This window comes from Solanum stenotomum, chromosome 4 (genome assembly GCF_019186545.1).
Source record: "Solanum stenotomum isolate F172 chromosome 4, ASM1918654v1, whole genome shotgun sequence".
Lineage (NCBI taxonomy): Eukaryota > Viridiplantae > Streptophyta > Magnoliopsida > Solanales > Solanaceae > Solanum > Solanum stenotomum.
Genome location: NC_064285.1, coordinates 10,729,258 through 10,741,861, shown reverse-complemented (window position 1 = coordinate 10,741,861; position 12,604 = coordinate 10,729,258). Strand labels below are relative to the sequence as shown.

At 29.1% G+C, this 12,604-nt stretch overlaps 2 protein-coding genes across 2 annotated transcripts; both read right to left on the bottom strand.

The window, feature by feature from the left end:
• Positions 1-1,697: 1,697 nt before the first annotated feature.
• Positions 1,698-2,248, bottom strand: LOC125862785 (uncharacterized). The gene is made up of 2 exons (XM_049542909.1): positions 2,051-2,248; positions 1,698-1,913 (listed from the first exon to the last, which is right to left on the bottom strand). Exons 1-2 carry the CDS (start codon positions 2,246-2,248, stop codon positions 1,698-1,700), a joined length of 414 nt encoding a protein of 137 aa, XP_049398866.1.
• Positions 2,249-2,799: 551 nt separating this feature from the next.
• LOC125861257 (putative F-box/FBD/LRR-repeat protein At1g66300) lies at positions 2,800-3,443 on the bottom strand. Its single transcript, XM_049541197.1, has 2 exons — positions 2,938-3,443; positions 2,800-2,866 (listed from the first exon to the last, which is right to left on the bottom strand). Exons 1-2 carry the CDS (start codon positions 3,441-3,443, stop codon positions 2,800-2,802), a joined length of 573 nt encoding a protein of 190 aa, XP_049397154.1.
• Positions 3,444-12,604: the final 9,161 nt, after the last annotated feature.

Below are 12,604 nucleotides of genomic sequence, written 5' to 3'. Positions count from 1 at the left end.
GCCAGAAAATGATCGGCCCAACCCACAAGTACATGGGCTACGGGCTTTTCCGGGCCAACCCTTTTTTTAAAAAAGTATATTTTTTATATTTTTTTAAAATCATATATCATTTTATATAACTTAGGCCCTGCTTACGTAGGGTCACCACAAACCAAAACTTTCTTTTAATTTATTTATTTCAAAAACTAGCCTTTTTTTTTATGAAAAGTAATGACATTTATGAGAAGTTGCGACTTTTATGAAAAGTTGCAACCTTAATGAAGAGTTATGATGAAAAGTTATGACTTTTATGAAAAATTGTGATTTTAATGAAAAGTTGCGATTTTAATGAAGAGTTGCGATTTTTATGAAAAATTGTGACTTTTATGAAAGGTTGTAACATTTCCGAAAGGTTATGTTGTCAGCTTTTTATGAAAGGTTGTATCGAGTCTGCACAATACAGAAATCAAAATCTCCAGATGTACTGGGCTGGCCCAGAAACTTGCAATTTGTTTATTCCTCGGCAATCGACTAGGGATAGATTCCTGATGGACGGGGATCTATCCATAAGTCTTTGCATTTGAGCATCTGAAATATGGACAGCAAGATGCAAATGAAGAGTCTCAAGACAATCAAAACTTATGTTATCAGCTTTTTAGCATCATAAATAACATCAGGTAAACTATATGAACTTAAGAAGGGAGGGCAAATGTCCAGTACTGTGACGTTAAGTTTAACCGCCAATTCAATCCAAGTATCCAGGTGGGAATTCACTTTTGGATCACAATATGCAAGGATGAGCTCTTGAAGATGTAAGTTTTGTTCAACATGGATTGGAGGGATTGATCAACTTTTCGAGGGTGATATAGGTATAATTGGTATTATAGTTTTGTGATTGATGGAATATGAGATTAGGTCTAGAAGACCAACAAAAGTACCATCTCTTGGACAAGATACAATTTCTTTCACGTCGAGGTTAGTGCGGCATAAGATTTGATGAATGATATGCACAGGTAATTCTGATATTCTGTCTTCTCCACAATTCGCCATATTGCTTCGTTTTTTTAAAGGATTTTTCTTGTGGAAATTGATGACTAAAAGGCTTCATCATATATTAAGTTAAATGTTAATAGCCACTTTTAATATGAACCAGCTATCAGCCGCTGTCAGCTTGATTCTAAAGAACTTTGAAGAATAATTGGGTCAATCATCAAGAATAAATGAAAAGTAGAGTTAATAAGATTTTTATTCAATGGATGCAAAATCTTTTAATGGAAATGAAAACGACATGCTAGTTATTGTTGTTTACAGACAATCCATCTGCTTCATTATTAAGGTTATTTGCATGAGTTCATAACAGTGTGTTACTTTCCATTATTCAAGTTATGTTCAATTTCTTGATTTCTACATACAAGGAAGGCGTCTATCTGTCTACAAAGCTTATACTACAACTCCAAATACGTCTATCTTTGCAGCCCAGAATATTATATTTTCCAATTCATCTACACATTCATAACCATTGATGATACTAAAGATAGACTGCGCAAAATCTATTTCATATGTGAGCACAATTATTAGCTTAGAGCTAGATTTCATTGCAAGTATAAATGTGTAATCAAAGTTGGAGGTCTTACACAGCCAAAAAATGCTAAATTATGTAATAAATCATACACACTAATTAACAGATCTATATGCTGAATTCGCCAAGACTCTTCGGTCTAGGCTTCATCTTTCCATTTTAACATGAAATTATTCACTTGGTCAATTACAGATGTAGATTTCAACCAGAGATACCACAAGGAGGCGGCCATTCCCTCCTCAGGTGTCCCACTACAACTGATGACTTCTTTTAAGTTACGATGCCACTTGGTATTGAATGGACATTCTTTACCACAATTTTGCTTTTGTGTACACCCTTTTAGTGTAGACATCGCCTGCATTTAAGCAAAAACATAAGATATATTATTATACAATAATAATGCTTATGAGACGAGCAATCAACATTTAACAACAAATTTAATTTCTTCTCAAATTAATGTCTTAGTTTATACAAGCACAAGGGACGTTTTACCTGTAGTGCTTTGCTATCTGTACATGGAAGTATGGATATGATATAGGGACTTCCGAACATTATTATTCCAATGATCGATTCAACACTCAGCATGGATGCAATGAATATCTCGTCTTTGTGACTTGGTGGAATAACAATTTCTCTTAGATTTTCATAAATAAGGATGCTTTTGGTCTGCAAGAATTTAGTCAATCCCATAGTTTAAACCAAATTCAACAAGTAATGCATAAATCAATGACATAAGCATAAAAAGAATGTAAACTACCTGGCGACAAAATATTAGTAATATCAGTCGGGCACTTTCTAGGGAAGAAGTATCCATATATGTGACGGGCATTTTACTACCATGAAAATCAAATTCCAATAAATTTGGAGCTTGAATCGTGAGTTTTTCCAGACTCTTCAACTCTAATAAGGTGAATTTCTTGAGTTTTTCACTCTGAATCTCTATATTTTTCAGGTTATAGCATCTTGCTAGATTCAATTCTGAAATGTTTGGGAACTTATAGGATACATCTCGAAACTGTTGGTCTGTGATGGTGGCACCAGTGAGCTCGAGTGTTTGTAAAGTATTGTAACCATCCAAAATAGCAATTTGGCAAGGATGAAGATTGTCCTGTTCAGTAGGTTCTGTATATCTAAAGCATTGAAGATATGGAGCTTGGACTATCACACTATGGAGTTTGCAATAACTAGCATCGAAATACTTGAGATGTACTAGGCCAAAAATATGACATTTGCTTATACCCTCACAACACTGTAACCTTAGAGTCCTGATAGATGGGCATCTGTTGATAACTCTTTGTAATTGGGCATCTGAAATATGGACATGATTCAAAGAAAGAGACTCAAGACAAGAAAATCTTTTGTCAAATTCAAAATTGCACCTGCTTAACTGCAATGTTGTTAGCTTTTTAGCATCATAAATAACATCAGGTAAGTTATATGATGTTAAACCGAAACGGTGAATTCCCAGCTCTGTGACGTTGAGTTTAACCGCCAATTCAATCCAAGTATCCATGTGAGAATCCACTTCTGGATCACGATAACTAAGGATGAATTGTTCAAGATGTAAGTTTTGTTCGACATGGAATCGCAGAGATTGATCAACCAACTTTACATAGTTTTCAAGGGTCATATCAAATTGATAGAATATCAAATTAGGTCTTGAAGTCCAGCAATAGTACCATGTCTTGGACAAGATACAACTTCTCGCCGCCTCTTCAACGCCGAGGTCAGTGCGGCATAAGATTTGATGAATAATATGCACAGGCAATTCTGATATTCTGTCTTCTCCATCAACACAAACTCTTTTTGCCATATTGCTTCCTTCGTTTTGATTTCTTGGTGCCGTTGTATATCCTCTTTTAAGGGTTTCACTTTCATGCTCCATCAGGCGTAATAGCTTAAAAGATCACTGAACTATCAGAAATTATGTAGAAAAGTCATTGAACTTTCTTTTATATCAATAAAATCACTCAACTTATCATTTTTATTTTCAAAAATCATTCAATCATTAAAATAAAATCCTCAACACACAAGAGACCAATATTTATATACCTCTTATAACTAGCTCTTTGATCATATGTTACTCAACTTTGGATCTAAAAACGTAACTGTCTTCCCCTCACTCCACAGTTACCATTCCAGAGATAATTATTTTATATGGGAGCAGGAAAAGATAAATCGAACAACTTTTCTGCTTACAGCTCGAAATGTTCAGTCAATTTTTATAGCGTTGGTGATTTTTTATTTTTTTTTGGTGCTTAGACTATTGAAAAAATATTTCTTGTATTGCATATTCAGGCGACATATGACCACTGCATTGGAGATTATCTGATTATGCAGTCGGTGTCATATTAGACACAATGACATAATTTTCAAGGTAAAAATGAAATACATGCATAAATTTTGTGGGGTAAATTAATTTTATAATTTTGTTAGTTTATGCCATCCATGATTACATGTTATAGAAAAACAATTTAATTTGTCATGGCAAATTTATTTCAATTATAAATATAGTTGAATGATTTTTGAAGATAAAAGTGTTAAGTTGAGAGATTTTATTGATATAAAAAAAAAATTAATGACTTTTTTAGATAATTTTGCATATTTCAGTGATCTTTTAAAATATTAACTCTACTCAATCATATATTTGGGGTGAGTTAAGTGAATATCCACTTTTTATTTAATTTTTTTACCCTAAATTTAAAAAAAAAGGAAACTAAGTAAATACCCTATAAAAGGGTATAAAATGAAATTTATTTTGAGTCAATGGGAATTAGTTTGAATTCGGCAACGAAAAATTACTTGGATGAGTTCCTTTTAATAAATAATTACTGATTTTAGCGATACTTTTTATTTATTACCATTTATAGCAATACATAGCAATATTATGTTAAATCTACAATATGTATTAAAGTGAATTATGTATGCAATATATATGTATTATGATTGTTTTTTTAAAATATATTATGTTTGTTTGGTAAGAAATTGACACATTGTATTATAAGTGTATTAAAATGTGTGATAAATGTATTATCCATCAATAAAACTTGTATTATATGTGCATATAAATTGTTCTTTGTAATATGTATTAAAATTGTATTATAAATGTATTAAAAGTGATCAAGTGAAAAAAAAATGTTATTTGCTATAAATAGTAAATATATTTTTAATATGATATATTTATGTAAGTCACTACTAAAAAAAGGTAAAAAACGACGGACGAAAAAACGACGGACTGCGTTGCTTCAAAAAAGCGACGGCAAATGCAACACTGTCCGTCACTTTTTTCATTTTTAAATTTTTTTTATACTTTTTTTAGAAAAGCGACGGACAGGGCCTCTTCGTTCGTCGCTTTTTTTCTTTTTGAAAAAGCGACGAACAGTGCCTCTTTGCCAGTCCCTTTTTTTAAAATAAAAAATACGCCAAAATTATGTATAAATAATTTATATTCATATTTAATAAAAGCGATGGACTGCATTGATATTATTTTAAAAAATAATTTTCAGAAAACAACGGTGTCCATCGTTTTTAATGTCAATTGTGTGTGTATTTTTACTGTCATTCTTTTATGGATGTTTTTACTACCTTTCTTGTCATAAGATTGATGATTTATGTGTGTACATGATTTTGTATGTGGAATAAAGGACTATTAATTAAATGTATGCATATTCTCTGTTTGTATAAAAATGAAAATGCAGAAAAGCGTTGAATTGTCTGTTGCTTTTTTGTACTTTTTAATGTATTTTTCTAGAAAAGCGACCCCGTCCGTCGCATTATTTTTTTTAAAATTTAAATTTAAAAATTACGATGCTGTCCGTCGCTTAAGAAAAGATAAAAAGGAAAAGACACCATCCATCACTTTTGAGCGACGCAGTCCGTCACTTTTTGAAAAGCATCGAGCATAAAAGCAATGAAAGTGTCTGCATCGCTTTTCCGTCGATTTTGACCAAAAAAACGACGCAGTCCGTCGCTTTTGACCGTTATTTTTTGATATTTTTTTAGCAGTGAGTTGCCCAATTGTAATTATATTTACAAATATTAGCCACTGTATTTAACAAAAGTGAAATGTGAAATAGATGTGATTTTTATCTATTCTCATGGTTGAGAATTCATGTTACTTTGCTTGCAATGATTCTCTGATCACTATATGTTACTATGATGATTACCCGATTGGACTCCCCATCTCTTGCATATTCCTCTCATCTAAATTAATCTCAATCTTTACTAAAATAATGGGTAAGACCCTGAATAAGATCAATGGTTGGCATGCTAAACTTCTATATATTCTCATGCCAAAAACATGCAATTTGCTTAATTATTCCCTGGCAAGGGACTAGATTTAGAGTCTTGATGAACGGGCATCTATCGATAACTCCTTGCAATTATTAGTGGCGCTAATATCAAATTCAAACTTGCACTTGATTGGCCACAATGTTTTCAGCTTTTTAGCATCATAAATAACATTAGGTTAATAAATCGGCTATATGTCTAATTCAACAGGATAAAAGAATAGAAAGTCAATTTATTGATGTGAATTTAGATTAATCGTCAAATCAAATTCATATACCTAATGCTTAAAAAGAAAAAAGAGAAGGGATTTTTACAAGACTACTCAAATGGGTAAAAAAATTATGCGTGTGTACTTATTTCACCAGTTAAAAGAGAAATTCACAAGGCAAAAATTTATATTTTGTATTATAAATAATACAAGTTATGTTTTGTTAGACATAACAAATTATTTCGCTTTAAATCCTAGAGAACTTATGTCCTTAATGGCATAAATTATATTTAACAATTCATAAGTAGTTCCTACCGAACCTATGCTGATAGATGCATAAATTTAGTTTCAAAATATTATGCATGTCTTAATTCTTAAGAAGTTCATAATACTTCTTAAAAAAAAATTGCCGGACAACTTTTTACCACCGATTTGAGGGGTAAAAAGTTAAAAGACCACCTTAAAATAATAGCAATTCGTACAAAAACTTGATATAAATATAAAATAAATATTGAAGTTATTTCATGTTGTTTATGTCAAAAATTGTTTGAAATGTAACATTCAAATAGTCTTTGGGATTAGCTTACCTTTTTCCAAAAAAACATTTCCCTAATAATATATTCAAGTAGTCATCTCAAAATGCATCAATCAATTCTGATTAAATAATAAAGTAGTACTGTAAAATAGGCATATATGTCCTACACTTTTTGTTTGTTTGTTTGCTTATTAGTTGGGATTTGGTTTTGCTTTAGTTGATTTTTCTCTTCTTTCTTGTATGAGTAAAGGAATGCCAGAATATTCAAAAGATCACTTGACTTTTTAAAAGATAAATCAATTAAAAAAAAAAGTTGTTGAACAACAGCTTCATGAAAAAAGTATTAAAAAATAGATAGTACTATCTGAACTTTCATTTTGTTGATGAATTTTATTAATTATTACTTTTTATTTTTTTAATTAATAAGAGTCCGATTTTTCACTTTGTAATTTTCTGACTATTTTTCCTTCCAAAATCTCCAATTTTCTTTTAAAAAAAAACAATAAGGAGAGAAAAATAATTATTTATTAGTGCAAATCTATAGGTGTACAATAATTGTGTATACCAAGTCTTCCTTAAACAGTCGATGTATCTAGATGGAGCCAAGGGGTTCATTTCAAACTTTTTTCTTCAGAAAGTTATATTATGTAAGATTAATTTGAATTTTATTGTTATATTCTCTTCATTTTTACTTGTTATATTTAGACGTGATATATTTATTAAGAAAATAATAATTAACATTATTATTTTATCACACTATTCCTATTAATTAATGTTTATTATTAGATTTTGAAAAATAAGTAATTAATGCAATGGATAAAACACGAATTTTTTTGTCTTTTCTTGATATGTTGAAGTGATAAGTAAAAGTAATTTATGTAAAATACATTTCAAAGTTGATTAGGTAAATTGTTCTTTTTTCTTACTTGACTATCTCCATCTACTCAAATAAGTGTGTTTCAATATATAAATAACGATAGATCATATAGAAGAAAAAAACTTATATATAATTAAAATATAAAATCACGAAAAAATTAGTAATTCAAATATATTTTTAAGCATTAATTATCTTTATGTTAAAAATAAACTTAGGATAAAATGAAATAACCTGAATGTTAATAATTGTGATTATTTCGCATAAAGGCTCTTATCATAATGTCTTGTAGACTATACTTTCATACCTTAGCCTATAAGAATTTACTAGTATAATTTTTCGAATGATGTTCACAAAATTCCAAGTAATAAAACAAAAAATGGTATAAACTTTGAATGAGTAAACGAAACGTATTACTAGTAATAGTACCATATTCATTACGAGGATGTATCACGTCAGGATCCGTTGCTTAAATCGAATCACGCCAACGTTATGGAAGTTCCTGGATCATGTAAAATAATAGTAGTACCAAAGACTTTTCAATTTTCTGAAAAGGACATAAAATAACATTTATGAAATTATTGAACTTGAAAATAACCAATGGCGTATAATTAGGGGTGTTCACGGGTCGGTTTGGATCGGTTATTGGTCAAAATCAAAACCAAACCAACTTAATCGGTTTTAAAATTATCAAAACCAAACCAAACCAAATATAATATACATTTATCGGTTTGGTGGTTATCGATTTTCGTTTGGTTTGGTTCGGTGATTAACCATACACAAAAATAAAATAAACAATTCATTCAAAATGTGAAAAAGTGACAACAATCCATTCAAAATGAAAAATAGTTAGAATGACTTAAATTATTGAACTTTCGATCACTAAATTTACTATCAACAAACTTTAAAATTCACTATATTGGCATAGAGGAAGAGACAATAACATTTTCAGTCCCACAAAGAATTGTCATAGACACTCATATACATGAAATCAATAAAATAAATGTTTTCATCTTGGACATTTTTGCTTTCAATAAGTAAATTATAAAGAAATTTTAATGAAAAAATATACAAGTTCTTTAAAGTTGTTTATAAAAACAACATATTAAGTATGTATATTAATAAAATATATGTATATAATTCATCGGTTCGGTTTGATTATTTCTTCGATTTTTTAAAAATAAAATCATAACCAAACCAAATACTATCGGTTTTCAAAAATCTAAAACCAAACCAAACCAAACCTAAATAAAATCGGTTTTATTTTATCGGTTTGATTCGGTTTTTCGGTTTAAATCAATTTTTATTCAAACCGTGAACATCCGTAGGTGTATTGACAAAGTTTGCCACTTGGCTTCTTCAAAAAATGTAATAATTGAACCTTTGGTTTTTTCACTTGTTTAACTTGTCAGTCAGTAAGATTATTGGGGTCAGTGATTAGAATTTAGGACCCCTTAATTTGATCAAATCATATACTCACTCCTATTTATATTAGATGGACAATTTTTATTTGATAAAGTGATTAAAAATTAATAGATTAATAAATTTTATTATTTTATCTTTTATTCGTATTAATTAGCCTCTTGAAAAAAGAAATTTTGGATTATCAAATTTTATTTAAACTTTTAAAGGCCATATTAATTGTAGGAGTAAAATGGGAAAAATAAATTAATTATATCGTGATTTAATAAGTAATCAAGTAATATGAGACAAATATTTTTAATAAGATGTTCATTTAATATGAAACGAAAGGAGTACTATATCCGTGACTCAAGTAATATTATCTTTTCTCTTTGTGAGACGTTTATCCCATTTTTTATTTTAATCATTACTCATTAGAGGCTTATCTAAACTTCATTTCTTTTGAGTGATTCTTAATCAAACACAAAGTAAGCTTAAAGTAAATGCCTTTTGTGTCTTTGTTAGAGAGTGTTTTACCTTTCAATGTGAGATTTTTTTTATGCGAATCTAACTTTAGTCAGACTCTAATGTTGATATTAGGGGTGTATATGACTGGGTTGGTTCGGGTTTTTCAAATATCAAACCAAACCATTTGTGTAAAAAATTTAAATTTATAAACCAAACCAAACTAATAAAATTCGGATTTTTTCAACCTCGGGTTGGTTCGGGTTTTTCAAATACCAAACCAAATCATTGTGTCGAATTTTTAAATTTATAAATCAAACCAAACTAATATACCTCGGATTTTTTCAGATATTTGGATTTTTTCGGTAAAGTTTGCATACAAACATATAATTAACTTGTGCTCCAAATATTTCTTTAGTCCAACCAAAATACAATTATCTAAGGTGTTTCTTAAGAAAATAACACAAAATATGAGATGAGTATTGATGACACTAAAATATTCAATAAAAAATAATAATGAAGTCATCATATAAAATAAATATTGCAAAGTCATAATGAAAATGATCATAATTTAAAAGTGCTAAATCATGCTAAAATAAGTTTAATAAGTATTAGTTACATTACTAAATATTTAAGGAAAATTAAAATTAGATTATGTATTTTAATTGTCTAAACCAATGTAAAACTAAAGAACAAATATTCAATATTTTTGTCATTCTTAGTGTTGAATTGATTTTCCTTTTGCATTAGTATTAATTTGATTTTGATTTAAGTTTTATTATAATTATCAACATCTATGAACTATAATCTTTATTGGACCATTTCGAATTTTAAGTTTTAAACTTGAAATAATATATTAAAAGATAAAAACTATGAAATAGTATAAGAAATATTTTAAAATTATATCAAAGTAAATATTTTTATGTATAAAATAAAATTTTAAGATTACATATATAATGTCGGGTTTGTTTGGTCTCGGGTTGATTTTTTTTAGTTAAAACCAAACCAACCCAAATATAGTCGGATTATTTTTTCCAATACCAAACCAAGTCAAACCAAACCACTAGTCGGGTTTTTTTTCCAGTTTGACTCGATTTGCGGTTTGATTCGGTTTTTGGTTCGATTTTGTACATCCCTAGTTGATATACCAAACACTAGGTGAAAAATCAATAAATAAGTAAATGAAAAGGCTGAACTAGGGGAGGGTCAAATGAACATATTGGTCTGAATTTGAACAGGTTAAAATAAATTAAGTCATAAATAAATTGGATTAAAATTGATGTAAAAGTTACTTATAAATTGAAATGGACTAAAAATGAGTTAAGCCATAATCCATCCAACTTGATCCTATTTTTTTTTATGAGTTTTTAAACGCATTAAAAAGAGTGCGCGAATTAATCAAATCGCTTTAATCAAACAAAAGGTAAGGTTTAAGTAAATGTCTTTTGAAACTTAATTGAAATGTTGGACTAGAGGGCATCAAAAGGACATGTTGTGAAAGATGTAAATAAATGAAAATTGGGTCCAAGACTTTGGGTCGTCAATGCAAGATAGAAATATTTGGCCCAATCCACTTTGTATTATAAAAAGGAAAAATTACATAATTAGACATATTTCACTATCATATATATTGCTATTATTATCTATCTTATCACTAATTAATAGTTTTCTACCATATATTGAGAAGAATATATTTAGATACATGTATTTTTGCTACCAAATACACAAAAATAGGGAGAGATGCAAGCAAGATGGGTAGGCAGGCGAGCGAGATGGGAGGGAGACGAGCGAGATTCGTATGTATCACAGATACATGAGAATCACATTAGATATACACTCGATACATATATATGTATGTATCTGGTGTGATTCACATGTATTTGGGATACTAGATACATGAGAGAATGACCAGCGGGATAGGAGAGAGGCGAGTGAAATTTGTTATATATCCTAGATACATGCGAATTCACTTGGATACAATGTATATCGAACAAATTACACCTAATTTTGACTCCTATACATATCTGGACACACCAAAATTTGATAAGATACACGTAATATTGCAAATTAGAATGTATCTAAATAATTAACTCCTAAACTAGTGTGATTTATTTAGTTTTCCTAAAAAACATATTACTATGCAAATGTTTTACACAATTAGTGTACCTCTATTATAAAGAAAATCAGTTCAAGTTGTGTTTCTTCTTTGGCAGGTCATGACTCCATGCATAAATTAAAACATATAACAACTGTTTGAACTAGTATTAGATGTGCCAAACATAATTAGCTCATAACATCCAACATTATCTCACAATTTCAATAGTTGCCTCTATTTAAGAAAACTGTCCTTAATTTAGTCGAATCGAAACGAGATTATATAACTTGAACAATCCTTTTATTTTTGAGCTAATTTCTTGAGTGTAAATTAGGTTCAAGATTCATTTTATTAGGATCGGAAAAATCAAGACGTCATGCATAAGCTAACAATTGTAAATCATGACGGCGATAAATCAGGTAAAAAAGAAATCATACTTAAAAATGCATATAATTTAATATAGTTTGATTAATTTAACAAATCTTCAATTTATAGATATTCAAAAAAATTCTTCCAAAATAAAAAATAACCAAATATGAAAGAAATTTGTATTTTCATTTTTAGAAACATAAAAATAATTATGATAATATTTTAATTTTAATTGATATGACGCGTGAAGCATGTTTAACGTTTGAAAAATGAAAAAGTAAGTTCATAAGTTGACAAGTGTCTGCCAACTTTAATCATTTTCATCCTTAGCCAAATGAATTACCTAAATTTTTGGCTTTTATAGTTAATCAATCAATCATGGAGGACTAATTAAATGCACAGGGAAAAAGAGTTATTAGTAACTTTTAAAAATAATATATCTTGCCCGCAATAACTTAGTTAGAGCTAACTAAAGATTTTGTCTGCCAAAAATCACAATGTCTTAATCACCCACCACACTAGGATTGCGATGGATTGATAAATACTCATTCATTTTTAATCAAAAATTTTACGTTCGAGTCTCTTTAATATGAAGTTATCTTTTTTAGGAAGTATTTTATTCCTCAATATGAAATTTTCCAACAAAAATTCAAATTTAATCGAATTCACCAAATATCGGATGAAAAACCAACAAGAACAAATATAATATGTCTTTATCACACATGTTTCATATTTAAGAAAGAACCTCTCAATAATTTTCCAAGTACATTAACAGTAATAAAACAAAGGCTAACTACACTAAACACCCA